General features: G+C 41.5%; 1 protein-coding gene across 12 annotated transcripts in view; it reads right to left on the bottom strand.

Moving 5' to 3' along the window:
* CEP120 (centrosomal protein 120) overlaps positions 1 to 18,026 on the bottom strand; it is a 70,984-nt gene that overhangs the window by 21,369 nt on the left and 31,589 nt on the right. For all 12 annotated transcript variants that reach the window (XR_004623997.1, XR_004623996.1, XM_034655933.1 and 9 more), the window contains 3 exons: positions 9,402 to 9,494; positions 7,993 to 8,154; positions 4,754 to 4,876 (listed from right to left, as the gene is read on the bottom strand). Coding sequence is in view for 10 of the 12 variants with exons in the window: in XM_034655933.1 (XP_034511824.1) it covers positions 4,754 to 4,876; positions 7,993 to 8,154; positions 9,402 to 9,494 (378 nt within the window). In the remaining 2 variants the exon portion in view is untranslated. The remainder of the gene's footprint in view (positions 1 to 4,753; positions 4,877 to 7,992; positions 8,155 to 9,401; positions 9,495 to 18,026) is intronic.

Genomic DNA, 18,026 nt, shown 5'->3' on the forward strand with positions numbered 1-18,026 from the left:
TGAGGCGTGAGCTAGCCTACACACTTAGATCACGAGCTGGTGTGCAAACTCACATCAGGACCTAGAGTCAGTTGAGAGGTTCGTGCAGGCGGCCAGCACAGACCCGTGCTCACGGTCTCGCATCTGCCCGTTTCTGTGCCCGCCGCTGTCATGCGCTACGAGACGGCGGGCACTGGCTTTGTCTCTGATGGCCCACTCCCTAGCTCGAGTCTGTCGCAAGCAACGATAGAGATTTCTCCCCGGAAAAACCTGGTGCTTTTATTCTGTGACCTTCCCCAACGCCATTTCCTTAGCCCAAGCTCTTCTCCTCTTCTCGGGTCTCTTTTCTACCTACACATCCCACTTCCCTTTCTGCTATTAAAAAAAAAAAAAAAAAAAAAAAAAAAAAAAAAAAACCGCTGCTACGCGCCCGCAGTCTTGAGCCTCTACTCCTCTGTCTAGGCTTCGAGGTGTTCCAAAATCTCACCTCTGTTCTACCTGCTGAACCTATTTCGGGTTTTCCTCAACAGAAGGCCCTCCCCTTCAGACCCCAGGTCCGTGCCCCGCAGACCACATCCCCTGCCCCATTAACTTCCTGAGCCACTTACTTCTTTTTCTTCTCTGCTTCCTTAAAACTGGAAGCTTCAGGCTCAGCCACCCTCCGGAAGTGGTCCTAAAACTACAGTTTTCTAAATGGCAAAGAGTTTCTCTCACATGCCCTGGTATTCGATTACACACGATCACTTACGGCTCTCAGAGTCATCTCCCCAATTTCATTACAAACTCCTTAAAAGCGAGGTCCAAAAGGATAATGTGCTTTTTTCTCCTCTTTTTTTTCCCCTCTCATCTTTCCCTTTGCCTTAAGACGGGTGGACGGGCAGTAGCTACCAAATGATCGTAAATAAGACAACGTCAGCGTTTATCTTCAACTTCAGTCTGCCTACTAAATTCGGTTTTCCATATTGCATTTACTTAAAAACCGAATTATTTTTAAGCCATGTAAGAGACGTTCCTACCGAAAAGCAAATCATAAACTATTACTGACTTCTTACATAACAAAAGGAATCAGGAATTATATTCAGTAAAACTGTATCTTATTTTTACACCATTTCACGAAAATGGAAATACTTCTTTGACACTGAAGAGAATGGGTCATCAGAAAAGAAAATGCTCTCAGTCAGATATAACCAGAAATTATGTATGGAATCAGACACTTTTTCAACTCAGGTCTTCCTTTTTGTGCTTTTAGGTCTTTGTTATTAGGCAGAAATAAGAAATAAGATTCTGCCCTCTTCTGGCTCCAAAAAAAATTTACCAAGGATTTTCATAAGAGCAGAGGAGCCTTGTTTTACTGAACAGTTAGTGACACATGCTGGATGAATTCGTTAGGTCTGGTGCAGGGGCAGCTGACCTAGTCATTTTTTTCCTCCTTGTTCTGAACAACTTCATGGCATTGTTTACATTTGCAATATGCTGACTGATTTTTATCCTTTTGCTAGAAGTATAGTTGGGAAAGGGGATTCTGAAAATCACTTAAAATGTATTTCTAAGGTGGAAAGTGTCAAGTTGATATTCAGGAAAGATCGTGCTTCTGTTCTAATTTTGAGATAGGTGGTCTCTGAAGGTAAAATGGTAAAACGAAAATCCTGACACCTGCAAACCGGGGCCTGTGAGAAGGGCTGAGATGCTGTGCAGGTCAGCCGTCTTCCGCAAGTACCACAGAATCCACAGCTGTCAACACGGAAATAGTTGGGACACTTGTTTGTATCAAAAGAGGGGTTGAGAATGTCTAGCTGAATTCAAGTTCACAGGGAGACAAATGAACAGGTCACCAAATTAAATGGAAAAATGCAAAGATTGTCCCGATATATAAGCAGCAGCATCAACCAGGCCGGGCAGTCAAGGTCACGCTGGGTAAGAGGGGGAATGAAAGACAGCACAGCCGTGGACAGGCCACGGAAACATTTAGTGAGTTTGGAAACAGAAGAAACTGGTTAATTAATATCTGCTTCAACTCCAAAAAAAAAAAAAAAAAATTTTTTTTTTTTTTAACCACAGTCTAATTCTTGTCCCCACCTTTTCTATGTATTCCCCCATTCTGCCTCTTAAATTAAGCATCTGTACTTCCCAAGAAAAACTCTTTCATGGTCCACTCATCCCCTCCTCTCATAAAGCTGAATTTCTTCTTGTTTTTAATTGCTTATCCTTGATCTGAAAACATTTGTAGATTTTCCTACCACCATGTAAGATTTTTTCCACAGTGTTCTGAAGCCCTTGGGTTTTTTTTCTTTTTGCAAAGCCAAACTTTTCAATAAGCGCCCACCATCTGGCTTCTTCAAAGTTAGTGATTTCTTACCTGCCACACTCGTGGCCCTTCGCCCACCATTCTTCACTTGCCCTTCATGAGAGATGACCTCTACCCTCCTTATTCTCGGAAATTCTCCTCTTCTGGCACTGCACTAGACTCTGAATCTTTCTAGCCTCCTCCTCTCTCACCTTTTGTCCCTGAGGCTGTACTTCCCCCAAAGTGTTCAGGGGATCTTCCTCAGCACACATCAGGCCACTGCATCTAAGGCGGCCACTCGATGCCACTAACTCCCCAATCTATATGTCTAGCCCTTTTCTCTCTTCCTACTATACTTTCCTTTTTTTTTTTTTTTTTTAAGATTTTATTTATTTATTCGACAGAGATAGAGACAGCCAGCGAGAGAGGGAACACAAGCAGGGGGAGTGGGAGAGGAAGAAGCAGGCTCATAGCGGAGAAGCCTGATGTGGGGCTCGATCCCATAACGCTGGGATCACGCCCTGAGCCGAAGGCAGACACTTAACTGCTGTGCCACCCAGGCGCCCCTATACTTCCCATTTTTAACCCCTCAGTCAACTGGTACACTTCCATTCTTCTGCTAGCATCTCAAGTGTAGTATGTCCAGAACCATAGCTCTCTACAACTTCCACCTCCTCTAGAAGTTCTTCCTGAAAATTCTTCACTTCCATTAAGATCCATGAAGCCAATCTGATAAACATGACAGTAATCTCTGACTTTTCTTAGCAGATGAAATACAAATTCTTTTTAACTTACCATCTAAGGTCTTCCCCCTCATAGAACCAAAAATTACATTTCCAGCATTCTCTTATCAGTCCTATTTTTATTTTGAATCTATGACAGTAAGGATCAGGTTCTAGTCAAGCTATTACCAAAATATGCAATAGTCTTTCTACCCTTTCTACTTTGCTCGAATACCTCTTTCCGGAATATTCTCCCCCACACATTCACCCATTAAGAGGTCATGTGTCCTTTAGGTTCCATAGCCAGTCTTACTTCTTAGTTACATTTCATGTGTTGATTTCGGTAGAAGTAGCTTTGTCTCCCCTTTATATTCGTGGCACTTAGTAAGACAAAGTTAGATGGTACCAGCCATCATCTTCCTTACACTTTGATTATCTAGGTAAGTTTCCTGCCTCTCTGTATGACTTGTCACTTAGTTGACTCTATCCTGAACGTTTTTTAATCATTCAGAATAGCGTTTAGCACAGTGTCAGAGAGCATGCACTTTGCTGGGTAATGAAAAATCAGTTCTGTCCACCAGCATCCTGCCAGGAAACCAGAAATCACTCTAGGTTTTCAAAAGAGATTAAGTTACTACAGGCAACTGGTGATACAGGTCACGGAAAAGCAGAAATGCCAGACGGACAGGGTGAGGCCCCCCAGTGATGAACAGCAGCAGCAGCCGGTCCCTACCCCTCCCAGGTAGGAGGGACTACAGGAAGTCCCCGGAGTACTAGTTCTGACTACCCAGAACGCAGAAACGGGGGTTGTCCAGGAAGCTAGAGCCACAATGGGGATGGCCCAAGGCAAGCTGAGAGAAGGGCTGTCTGGTGGGAGAGGGAACCATAAAATACACCTACTACCAGAGAACATAAGGGAAGCACAGAGACAAAGACACACAGAGAAGAAAGAACTACCCTGGCATTTTCCCACCTTCCATCCAGCAATCTTCTGATGGTGCCCCCTAGTAGCCTTTAACTTGTACAGATTATTTCCTTATTTATAACCTGTGTCATTTTCTTTTGGAGGCTGCATCTTTTTAATAATGCCAAAAGAACATCTAATGAAAAAATGCGGTAAGAGCATGTACTGTCATACTTAGGTTGGCTTTTGGACCCTAGAACCAGAACATACCATCTGTTGGTGGTGAATCCCCAAAGAAGTAGAGGCAAGACCTAGCTTCCAACCACAGCAAGCAAGAGGATGGATATCCCCTCTGGCAGGCTGCGAGGAGAGTGTGGGCTTGTAATGAATGCTGCCATTGGGGATGCTGAATCTGCAGGGTAGTTCTACACAGAGAGCATTCCCAGTGGCAGGACTAGCACCAGAACTGGGGGACACAGAAATCCTGGGACGCAGCAGTGACAGCACCAACAGTCACAAGAGAAGACGGTTTTGTGACAGGACACGCTGAGCTTCCCCTGGTTCTTGCTCCTATTTTGAAACTTGTTCTGTAGCCTTCCTCAACGTTTTGGAGGATTCCTTATTCCTACAATTAGTCACTTCTGTTGTCTGCAACCGACGACTCTGATCAGTATACGCTAGAACTGAGAAAACTGAGAAAAGCCAAGAAATTCAAGTACTGACCATGTCAGGTGTCTAGAATTCTGTTCCTAGTTGACATCACAACACTACAGTGAAATGTCATTACATTTTATATTCAAATAATACTGACGTTATAAATTGATTATCAGAATTAGTTAAATTGCCATAATCTGACATGGGTACCTTTTCTAAGGTGAGGAGATTTATTTCAGACTGCAGACGGATTTCTGGTTTGTTGCTTTGCTGATCCTTGAACTGAAGAAACTCTTTTTCCAAGATCTTGTACTTATTTTCAGCATCGCTAAGCTGTATTTAGAAAGGAAAAAAAGTATAGCCATTAAAAAACACCTGTAGTATTGCTAAGCTCAATACTACAGAATTCAAGTGTCATTTTTTCTTATGCTAAAACATGTTTATAGTAGAAAAATCTCTAAAGTATAATGAGGAAAATTAACAACATACAAAATCTTTTTAAGAGTATGAAATTTGTTATAGAACCAGTATCATGAGAACATTTTTGGTAAATTTAATTGGCAAATGAACTGCACCTTATAAAAATACAGATACAACATAATTAGGATGTCACATAGAAGAAAATACGTGCAGTATAAATATACCAGCCCGTGATGGATGAAAACAAAAACTTAGAGTGCGGTATTTATTTTTATTGGAAGAACTTCATAATTCAAATATTATTACAACTTAAACTCATTTCAAGATGATTTGGCCCAATCCCTTCATTTTTGTGACTAAGAAAGTTGAAGGATGCGGAAGCTTAATGACGGGGCAGTGCCTAAGCGCCAGTCAGATCCAGATCCCCTCCCCCAGGCTAATGCTCTGATGAGAGCAGACAATACTTCCTTAAATTAAAAAAAGAGACCACCTTGACTCAAGTCTATATATAATTCCCCTTCTAACAGTTTCAGAACTACCAACTCCCCCCCAAAAATAACAGGATATACGACTACCAATCATTTGATAAACCCACTTATCTTCTAAGACATAAGACTTAACTGAATTTGAAATACTGAGAAAATATGTGACAGAAATGGAACTTATCAATAATTTCATGACAGTAAATACAAATAATTCTAATTAGCATTTATCTAGCATTTTTAGGTATTGAGGTATTCTGTTACCTAAAAATTCTTCATAGGACTGAAGTTGACCTGTCTGAATATCCGAACTTTTATTTCTAAATTTGAATCAGAACCTTTCTCAAGCATCTGTCACATTTATTTCTGTTTTCAACAAAAGCTAACAGACTTCATGTATGTTCTTTTTTCCACCATTCAGAGACATTATCATAAATAAATATCGTGGCTCCAAACAGGCTGTAGAGAAGTAAGCTATGAGGCATAAGGGGATCTTTTTCTTTGGCTAAGTGGTCCACAAACAACATGGATTGAGTTGTGTGACCTATTTTCGTATACTGGAATACAGATACTTGATCACCTCACAATGACAGGGTGTCTTTTCCTCCTTTCCACCTGTCTAGTTAGAAGTGTGTGTTGAGTATGTGGAATGTGGTTCTGAGTCAGGGCCTAGAATGTTTTCTTTCACATGAACTGTGAAATGGTCCCAGGTAAGAGCTGAGCAATTTCAGCTCCCAGACACGTCGGCTGCCCCACAGCTCCTTCCCCACTCCCCGGCCAGGTTTCCCCAGGTCTCAGACCACGTTTTAGAGGAGTGCCTGGGGTAATCTTTCCAAAATATCAGTTTGTGCCACAAAGGTTCTTCCCACAAGGACGTAAGCTAATTACATCAGTCTGGGACAAGGTAGAGATGGGTTTTTTAAAAAGATCCCCTGGTGATTCTAATACATGTTAAAAGCCTTATTCTAGAAGGCTCGATCTTCCTAAGAAGTGGGAAAAGGGAAGCACTACTGGTGAATCCCATCACAACTGCCCACTTTTACAACTCTTCCATATTTTAAATCAGACCTCCATAACGACAATCAAAGTCATCTTTACAATCACCTAAATAATGGGACTTTAACTGGCCCTGAACGGCTATAGAAACTATTCTTCCTGCCAGAATTTACCCAAGAGTTTGGAGACATTCACCACACATATCTAATCAGCGCTGAAATTCTTCAAGAAAGATAAGCTTAATTTTTAACAGCTTGATCCTTCTTTTTTTCAGCAAATATTTATTAAGCCCCGATTACGTTTCGAAGACTGGCTGGACTCCAGGCATACAGATACAAACCAAAAGAATTTTATGGAGCTAATAATCTGACCCTGATCAAATTATAACACTAATGAAAATAAAAACAAACTGCTATAATATCTAACAAAAACTTGACCGAGACTTGGAGAACAGGGGTCAGGGAAGAGCTCTGGGGAAGTGATGCTTTGGCTGCGAACCCAAGGGTGAGTGTAGTTCACGAGGCTCAGGAGAGGAGCCCACACCGAGACGCCACGGGGAAGGCAAGCACAGTCTGCCCGAGGACCGAAAGACACAGAGTGGCTGCAGAGCCTCCAGCAGAAGTGAAGGACGGGGAGAGCCAGTGAGAGAGGGAGGCTGGGTCCCCAACGATGCAGAGGTTTGTAGGGCAAGCCCATCACTCTCCTCTTGATCCTCAGATCAATCAGTAAGAGGGCACTGGAGGGTATTAGTGGAGGGTGTTAGGATTCCCAAGTTTCAAAATTATCATGCTGGCTGTAACAGGACGCACAGAGCAGAGGGGTGTGTGACTGAAATGTGTGGACAGGAGCGTCAGGTTGGGTTTTTAATGCTTGTAAGAGATCCAAGTACAGAGGTCAAAGGGGGATTACTCAGGCTGGGATATACATGTGAAAGTCCCCGAGGAGCACAGTGTCTCTGACGGCACAGGCACGAGTAGGACTATTCAGTACCAGCTACGGCCTGAGCTTGGAGGGAGTGCAACACTGAATGGCTAGAAAAAGGAAAAGAAGCCTGCGGAAAAAGTGAAAAAGTAGAGGCAAAGCAGGAGAATGGTGGTGTGGAGGGTGAGGGAAGACGATATACAAACACCAGGACAACAGTGAGGACGTAAGTGTGAGTCAGATGACAAGTGAAAGGGACATGGCCCTGGAGGCTGTGCTGACCCCTGGCGGGAGTGACGGAGAGGGGAGTGGGAGAGGGATGGGGGCACAGCCCATTTGCTACCAAGCCTGGCTCATACCTGAGCTCGGTCCAGTGACACATGAACAATGTACTGGCCACAACGAAATTCATCAGAAAAAAAATTTGGAGTGAAATTCAGTTCCTTCTCATGTGAATGACGGTAAGGGAAGGAACATTATCCCAATGTAGTCTTTAGCTTTGATTTAGGAAAACAAAGTATATCTGAATCTCGGTGCGATCAGTATGATCAATAGTTCGAATGACGGTGTATTTCTCTCACTTTTCAGTGACTACGGCTAAGCTGTGAGTGCCGCGGGCGCGAGCCCCACCTGCTGCTGTAGCCGGACCTTGTCATCTTCCAGCTGTCTCATCTTCAGCCTTTCTAGTTCCACCTGATGAACACAGTCCTCTTTGGCCCTCCGGATAGAGTCCTGAAGTTCTAGCAGGTTCCGTTCACGTTCCAATTTCAGTTCCTTCCTTTCTCTTTGAACCTGACAACAAGTGCGTCTGTAAGAGGTTGGCCTGCCTTTGGCTACGTGACTCTGTTCAGTCGTCTGTTATCCTTGTATACAGTGTGTGGAATATTTACAAATTGATCTCCATAGCCTTTTCCATTATTAGAGGTAACGTTTAAACATACTGAAATTCTACATTTTAATCTGTCCTCATTTAATTCTAATATAAAAAGTCTATCCAAAACTCCATATATGACCTGCATAAATTCAACTGAAAAGGCTGTCATCACTTAAAACTCCTATTTGAATAAAACCCACTGTATTACCTAAGCAAGTTTCTTTTCTTCTTTAGAAATTTCTTATATTCTGAGGGTGCCTGGGTGGCTCAGTTAAGCATCTGACTCCATCTAAGATTCTCTCTTTCCCTCCCCCTGTTCGCACACACGCTCTTTCTCAAATAAATAACTCTTAAAAAAAGGGGGGGGTGCCTGGGTGGCTCAGTTGGTTAAGCAGCCAACTCTTGATCTCAAGTCTTGATTGCAGGGTGTAGCCTACTAAAAACAAAACTTCTTACATTCTGCCTAGTACCACAGAAGGTGACTGACTGAGCCTTGGTATTAATGTCCGACCTTAAATATTTCTGTTTCCAAATCCATTTAGAAATTACAGAAAATCTATGAGGACAAAGTTGGAGAGAGATGCTGAGAAAAATTATGAAAAACACCTGTAGTTAGGGAAGGGGCATATAAATTTAATGTGGAAGAAATTCTAATTATTTTGAAGTGACTTTTGCAGTAATTTAAATCAACATTTAGGGTAAAATGTAATAAGACTTAAAATCGCTAACTAGGCGGAGCACGAACAGAGGTTTTCATCCATCCTTTGGCTCTAACCTTTAATGGGCAACAAAGATGGGTATTCCCTTCTTACTGAGAAAAAGGTCAGAAGGCTCGGCCCACTGAGCCTGGACTACATTTTCTCTGTTCTCTAGGTAGTTCAACTATCCCTCCCTTCCCCATAATGGGAAACTGAACCAAAAGTCTACCACTGTAGATATCAGCCAAAGCTGGATGAGTAGCAGTTAACATTTCTAATAACAAATACTTCACTATCTGCTCTTCACATTCTGACCCACTACTGAACAGCACTTTTCTCCATCAAGCCTACAAGACCATTTCCATGAAATGGATTTTGTATAAGCATAAAGGAAAAATAAAATAATAGCACGTACCTAGAACACAGATTCTAGGAAATGAAGACATACGATAGAGGAATACAGTTACCTCCGATTCTGCAAGGATAAGCTGCTGCTCTCGCTTCTCTAAGTCAATTAGGGTTTTTTGAAGTTTTCCTTCTAGAACAGTATATTCAGCCACCTAAAGTACAATAAAAGAAAAATTACCTTTTCCCCAAATTCAAAACATGAACAAAGTGGACGATGCATACATTGTAACTTACTGAAACACAAGATGTGCCAATAGGAAAATCACGAATTACATCCACCAATTCAAAGCAGAAATTCTTTCTAGTACTCTAAGGAAGGAAGCCCATCTAGCTTCTGCTTGGCTATCTCTAGTGACATTCACTTTCCTGAGGAAGCTCTTTCTCCCACTGGACAATCAGACTGCTAGTAAAATCCTATGTTGAGTCAACATCTAGCTCCTTAAAATCTGCCTTGGTCAATACCCCGGTATTCCGCTGACGGCCCCTTCATCACTTACCCTCCTTCCCTAGAACTAATCCTGGTGCTGGATCAGCTAGTCAGTTTCAAGTCCGTCCTCCTCCTGGTTCACATCAGATTCCTTCCTGCAGTTCCAACAACTGACCTCAAGATTGCTTCTGAAGCCGCACTCCCTGCTTCAGCCCCAAGCCTAGCACCCTGGTTGCTTGGGCCTGCAGTCCTGCTCTGCTCTTTGACCCTGTGAGTCCTGTTCAGAATGAGAGGTCTGCTACCTCAGCCTACACAGCATGGAGGACTCTGACAGTTCCCTAGCTCTCATTTCTAACTGATCGTTTTCACTAGGACTTTCTGAATCAGGTTTTCTACCCTCACCAGCTACTCTCCAGATCCCAGGCCCATCCACTCCTGAACCTTACTTGTACCCCTCCGAAGAAAAAAAAAAAAATCTATCTTCACATATTTGAATCTGGTGATAACCATCATATATCCTCCTAGTTTTTTTTCTTCTCCAAGATAAACACGAGTTTTAGCTATTATTCACATATTACGATTTTCACATCATCTAATATCTCGGATTTAATCTAGACTCTAGATTCTAGACTAAGTCTTTTAAAAAATGTGGTACCCGGATGTGATCTCACTACCTCAGAAGCCAAAGAATGTCCCTCGCCAGAGGCCAGAACAGCAAGTCCATTACCTTCGTCAAAAATCGCATGTGCTATTTCGGGCTCCTAATCACACCATTTGCTATGTCACAGACATTCCCCCAAGGCTTTTGTTTTTAAATCTGGGACAACTATCCCCGCATACCTATTGTCCAAAAGACTGTTGTGACTACAGAAGTTGACGTTTGTCCTTGTTGAGTTTCATTTCAGTGATTTAGGCCCGACATACCAACCAGTCGTGATCATTTACGTAAGAATTCTGTTAACTCTACCACCTATTTGGGGTTTATCTAAAAACAAAACAACTAAGTGTGCCCTACCTCCTTATAAAGTCATACAGAGATAGGGAAACAGGATGGTGAGTCAGAATTCCAATGTTCTGCCTCTGGCAGCGCAAATGCATGCGTTCCTAAAGCCCTGTCTCAGGAGGTCTCCCTTCCTGCTACGTGACCTCCATGGATGCCCTGAACCACCTACCATCATGCATACGGAGAACTCCCAAATCCAGACTGCCAAGTCAAAACCCCCTCCAGAGACTCAGACCTCTAAGCCCAAGGATCTGCTCCATGTGCCAATACTCCCGATATATCTCCAACTCAAACATGTATAAAAACGGGAATCCATCATCATTTAAATGACAAATATCTATTGGAAACCTAGCAGGTGTAGGTAAAAGAAGTCCTGTGATACCTATATTCTGAGGGAAGACCGACTATGAACAAGGAAGTGGATATATAACGTAATCCTAAGTAAATGTCAAGAGGAAAATAAGCAGAATGAGTGTCTAGTTAGTGGCTGGGAGCAAAGGAAGAGGGCCTATTTTGGACATAATGATCAGAGAAGGCCCCACTCAGATTATCCCGAACTGAGACCAGAAAGTACATCTAACAAGAGGACATTCTATAGAACCTGAGGTGGGGACGCGGCTTAGCACGTCCGAGGAACTACAACAAGTTGGTAAGATCAGACGGTAGCAGAAGGCTGACAGCAGTGAGGTCACAGAGGAAGCTAGGAGAGAGGTCACACAGAGCCTTGTAGGCCCTGGTCAAAAATGTGAGTTCTCTTCTATGTGCCACAAGGAGTATGGCAGGTTTTAGACAGAGGAGTGCATCATCTGACTTCTGGTTTAAAAGCCTCACTCTTGGCTGATATGGATAGAACCAGCCACCGGGGTCAGGAAAGAGGAAGGGACACTGAGGGAAAAAGTGACGGAGAGACCGAAAGTCGTGAAGGAGGTGGCTGCAAGAGGTTCGTTTCCAGGACACATGTTCGATGTGGAGCCACGAAGAACTGCTATTAAACTAGATGTGGAATCACAGAGTCAAGGATAACTTGCCTCGGGGCCTGAGGAGGTGACTGAAAGGTACTGCCACTTATTAAGACGGGGAATCAACAGGAACAAATTTCTACAGGAAGGAGATACAGAGCTTGGTTTTAGAGAGGGTACATTTGCGTTACTTCTGAGACAGTCAGTGGGCAGTGCCAACAGCCAAGTGCAGAGTCCAGAGAAGAGGCAGGAGATGCAAGTAGAGACGTGTTATCCATAATACATATATATTATATATAATATGCATCCTCGTATTTAACTTGTATATGACAGTAAGAAAGTGGATGACAACACCTGAAGAAATGTAAAAACAGAAAAGAGATTCAAGGCCTGGGCCTTGGGGTATGCCAATAAACCCAGCAGAGGCTGAGGGGGAAAAAATGATCCAGCACGAAAACTGGGAAGGGGAGAGCAGTGAATTCAGTAGAACAGTACAAAGATTATGTATGGGAGGAGAGGTCAAGCAGAGACGTGTTTTAGAAAGGGAACGATCAAACTGGGCGAGGATGACGGAGGGTTGGTTACAGATTGTTCTGCAGAGAGAATGAGCTGATTAGGGAAAGGAGGAGGGGTGGGGGGTAGCAATGAGTATCCTATAAGGCTTCTCATCTTAAACCTCCTTAGCTCCCTTTCTTTAACTCCCATTCCTTTTCTCCACCACCTTATCGCCGCTCTGACTTTTCAGCCTTCATCTTCTTTTATATGTATTTTTTTTAAAGATTTATTTATTTATTAGATAGAGATAGAGACAGCCAGTGAGAGAGGGAACACAAGCGGGGGGAGTGGGAGAGGAAGAAGCAGGCTCATAGCAGAAGAGCCTGACGTGGGGCTCGATCCCATAACGCCGGGACCACGCCCTGAGCTGAAGGCAGACGCTTAATCGCTGTGCCACCCAGGCGCCCCCTTTTATATGTATTATTGCCTGCCTGGTCTTCCTGACCTGAGCTTCACCCTCCTCCATTCTGTCCACTATATTTCCACCAGAATGATTGTTCTAAAATGAAAACTCCATTTCCTTGTTCTCTTACATAAAAGTCTTCATTAAAAAAATAAGTTTCTCAAATTTCTACCTTACCCAAGTTGGGCTATCAGCTGAACCACAGAACATAAAAAATAAATCAAGTAATTATTTTCTATGTCTTCTCTTAAAATGGCACACAACCTCTACCAGCGTGGAAGCATAGGGTCAAGTTAATCCGTTAGCAACAATGGACACTGTCAGGCATTAGGGCTTAATTCTCTCAGGAAACCCTGGCTGAGAAAGTGTGCAGGATCAAGTCTAACCTCCTCAAAATGGAATAGGAGAGCATTTAATTACATAAACCTCTCTATGCTTTATTTCTTGAGGCATACCCTTTCCTCCCTTCTTCCCACATCAAACTACATGGTTTTCTTAATGCCAAGCCTATTTCAAACTTCTTTGTTTGGAATGTCCCTTGAGTCCACCTGGAAGTATCTACTAATCTCTATCAAAGTGAAAGCATAATCTTATCCATGAAACGCTTCCTCATATTATTCCCTCATGTAGAACTGAGGTCTTCCTTCTTTGTGGGTACACGATAGCAATTTTTAGCTATCTGATGGGAAGTCATGTAAAAGACAGAATAAACACGATCTCAGCTATGCAGAAGGCAGGACAGGACCAGAGTACCATACTCATACATTAGTTTCGGACACATTCATTAGTTAACAATAACTGGGTTTAGCACATCAATCTGTACAACCAGGTCATTAGCAATACACTGGTTTCTGGAAATAAAGATTTGGTATATTTCACTTCCCCCCGCCAAGGCCCCTTCTCAGGTAACAAAATAATCCCTCCAAAATGGTCCCAAAAGATGACCAAAAAACATCAACTGATAGATTAATAAACCCGATCACCTGTTAGATGCCTATCGTAAGCTTAAAATATTAATTTATAATTGTGAAACACTAGTATCTTTGAGATCTGACTCTATGTAGTTTTATTTACTACATATACTCCTTCACCACTACATCCTGAACTGGGGGGCTATTGGCTAGTTAGCATCTTTTTGGTAAGGCAAGATGGAAGTTCCTCACAAGAAGTACATGAGTTCCATTTTACTACTGACTAGTTACTTTGTGCCGAACAGCAGAAATAAAAAGAAATTTAAATGACTGCATAATGTGCTACCAATATTACCCAGACTCCTTCAGGTAAACTTTCTAAGTATTGAAGTTATACATTGCTTTGAAGAAAACAGGTAAATAAAGTGAAAATAAGTGAACAGAAAAGGCTCATTCATTTTAGACCTAGAAATAGTACAGTGAGGTTCTCTGAGAACTTAGCTTGAAAAGGTTTCATCCTACTGAGAAAAAAATTGCTTTTTTCTCCCCACAGACTCAATTTTACATTAACTTTTATCAAGTTTTAGAAAACAGATCTCATCCTAGTTGGCCATATTCTTGCAAGACAGAGCACATATTACACTGGATGACTTGTTACTCTCAAATGTATTTAGGTTGAAATAAAATGGCAGGGGCGCCTGGGTGGCACAGTGGTTAAGCGTCTGCCTTCGGCTCAGGGCGTGATCCTGGCGTTACGGGATCGAGCCCCACATCAGGCTCCTCTGCTATGAGCCTGCTTCTTCCTCTCCCACTCCCCCTGCTTGTGTTCCCTCTCTCGCTGGCTGTCTCTATCTCTGTCAAATAAATAAATAAAAATCTTAAAAAAAAAAAAAAAGAAATAAAATGGCAACATCCAATGTACTTTTTGATATGACTAAGTCAAATAAACAGCTGAGCCATATTTACTAGACAGGTATCATATTCCGTTTTCTGAGCAGAGTTCTTATTAACTAGTCAGGAGCTGTCAATTCAAACTGAAACGGTAGGAGAAATTGTACATATTGGAAGCCAACTGAAAAGATAATAGCAAAATGACAACCAACCAAAAATCACTTCGACTTTTTTTTTCCCAACTCATTACACAAAAACTACTTTTTTTTTTTTTTTGCAATTGAAACTTCAATTAGGGCACAAGTTGGATTTGTCAAAATTATTAACTAAAAAATGTCTCAAGATTTGACTTTTGCAAACCTCAACCCCGGAAAACGCTTCAACAGCATTTAAAAAAATGGTTCAACAATAAACTCATCTTGCCTTAGAAGCTAAATGAAAAATTCAAAAACTTTAAATATTTTATGGCTCACTCAAATTCAATTCATAAAGGAAACTTGAGAACTACAAATGCTACTTGATGTAAAAGTCACATTCAGTCCAACTACTATAGAGTTTAAGTACATGTGAGGGCCTCTAATTTTTTAATTTTGGTTGAGTATTTAGAACAGATGCTTTGGAGAGGTCCTATTATCTTTTCCTTTTATCTCACTGGTTTCTCACATTTTTAATGGTTGAGATTTAAGGGAGATAAAGTTGAAACAATCACTTTAAAGTCAAAGGCCTGGGGGGCCTTCGGCTCAGTCTACCCATACAAGACTAACTGCCCCCCCACACACAAATTCAACAACCCCCAGGAAACAAGTGCTTTCACACACTGGAGAACGGGCCACCCAGGACCATCATCCCTGACAGAGCAGAAACAAATGAGGCCCTACCAGGAACTCTAGAGGACTTCCTGGAGGCACTTTCCAGACTCTAGTTCAGAGAAAGGGGGACCCAGCAGAGCCTAGCAATCTGGCTGAGTTGAGGCAACAGACAGCAGACTGAAAAGGCTGAGGCAAGTCAAGTTCATGAGGAGAGGAGAGACAGAGAGAGAAAGAGAGCACCAGAGACCTGCAGAGTAGTCCGCTCCAGTCTGAGGTGAAACTCCCTATGGCTGGGGACTTTATCACTGGAAAGCTTTAGGATGAAGCATTCCCAGAGCTCAGACAGGTCTGGGAGGAGTGTGCATTCCTATCTGTCCGAGGGGAGAGACCCTGTGACATACCAGGCATCTACATAATGCTACGGAGTGCAAGGCCATGGGATGTTTTCAACTCACCCTAGCCAAACTTTAAAGGATCAAACTCATCTCAAGTAACTTCATGTCACAACGAGATCCAGCAACTGACAATGTAAACTTCACAATTTCTGGTATCTAACCAAAAATTACCCATTGTGCTAAGAAGAAAAATGTGGGGCACCTGGGTGGCACAGCGGTTAAGCATCTGCCTTCAGCTCAGGGCGTGATCCCGGCGTTATGGGATCGAGCCCCACATCAGGCTCCTCCGCTATGAGCCTGCTTCTTCCTCTCCCATTCCCCCTGCTTGTGTTCCCTCTCTCGCTGTCTCTATCTCTGTCAAATAAATAAATAAAATCTTAAAAAAAAAAAAAAAGAAGAAGAAAAATGTAACCTATAACCAGGTGAAAAAACAACAGAAAGAGATCCCAAAATGATACAGATGTTGGAACTAGTAGATAACGTATTATAAATATATTGCAGATAGTGAAAAATGCAGGGGACACACGAACATAATGAAAAGTGGAATATGTTTAAAAAAAAAAAAAAAAAAGACAAAAAGGAAAAGGCCCAAATGGACCTTTCAGAGATGAAAAGTGCAGTACATGAAATGATAAATTATGCTCAATTGGATTCATGACAAATTAGACCCTTCAGAAGAAGAAACAAGCGAACCTGAAGTCACAGCAATAAAAAATACCCAAAATGAAGCATTCAGAAGAAAAAAAAAAAGAAAAAGTACTTCACCTCTCACTGGGACAATATCAAGCAGTCTAAGATACAGGTACATTGCAATCTAAGCACAAGAGGACAAAGTGACACAGGGAAAAATTCTGAGCAGTAAAAACCCAAAACTGTTCCAAACTTGATGAAACCCTATAATCAAGAAGCTCAAAGTCTCCAAGCAGGGTGAACACATGCATACGTACACACACACACANCTCAATTGGATTCATGACAAATTAGACCCTTCAGAAGAAGAAACAAGCGAACCTGAAGTCACAGCAATAAAAAATACCCAAAATGAAGCATTCAGAAGAAAAAAAAAAAAGAAAAAGTACTTCACCTCTCACTGGGACAATATCAAGCAGTCTAAGATACAGGTACATTGCAATCTAAGCACAAGAGGACAAAGTGACACAGGGAAAAATTCTGAGCAGTAAAAACCCAAAACTGTTCCAAACTTGATGAAACCCTATAATCAAGAAGCTCAAAGTCTCCAAGCAGGGTGAACACATGCATACGTACACACACACACAGAGAACCACAAGGCCCATCAAAATCATAATGCTGAAAACTAGTGATAAGGAAAAAAAATCTTAAAAGCACAACACAAGCCAAAATACAAATGAAACAACTTTCAAGATTGAAACAAAAAAATTGTCAACCCAGAATTTCATACTCAGTGAAAATATATTTATTTCAGAACGAGGGGGAGAGAAACACTTCACACACAAAAGCTGACAGCATTTATTGCCATGAGACCCATACTACAAGAAATGTCATGTAGTTGGCTCATAAAAAAAGACTACTGCCTCAGAGTTTTACCTCTTTAAAAACTAACTCTTTAGAGCAAAAATAAATTTTAGGGTAATACATGTAAAAGCAAAATCTATGATGGTAACAATACAAAGGACACATGATGGACACGTTCTGTTGTAAACTTCTTAAACAACACATGAAGCGGTATAACGGCATTTGGAGGCATACTGTGGTAAATTAAAGCTGAGTATTTTAAAACTTGAAGCAACCACCAAAAAAGAAAAAAGAAAAGGCAGTAAAACAGAGATACAGCTAATAAGGCAATAGTAAAAATAAAATGGGATCATAAAGTCAATAAATCCAAAAAAAAGAAGACAAAAAAAAAACCACCAACAAAAAATTAAGATGGAACAAATGGAAAACTAAGAGCAAAACAGATTTAAACCCAAGCATACTAAAGATAAAAACCCAAAACAAAAAACAAGAACAAAAAAATCCCAAGCATGTCAATAATTACCCATTAAATATAAGTGGTTGAGGTCAGAGAAGAAAATAAAATAACTTTCAAGAATATTCTTGTCTGCACCCTGCTCCTGTCTCTTGGTCGAGTGTAGCAAACCATCCTGCATTGGTTGTCTTCTCCTATTTATAGACACATCATTAATCACTAATAGGAAAGTTCAATTTCAGCATTTGAAACAACTAATTTTCAGGGTTTTTGTTTTGCTCAAGAACTTGAGTGTTAATAGGTAAGTATTGAACTTTTGCTTTCTGGAGTAAGATCAGATGGTCTCATGTTATTTTTAAAGATGTCATTTATTCCAGAATTCT

This window comes from Ailuropoda melanoleuca, chromosome 3, assembly GCF_002007445.2.
Source record: "Ailuropoda melanoleuca isolate Jingjing chromosome 3, ASM200744v2, whole genome shotgun sequence".
Taxonomy (NCBI): domain Eukaryota; kingdom Metazoa; phylum Chordata; class Mammalia; order Carnivora; family Ursidae; genus Ailuropoda; species Ailuropoda melanoleuca.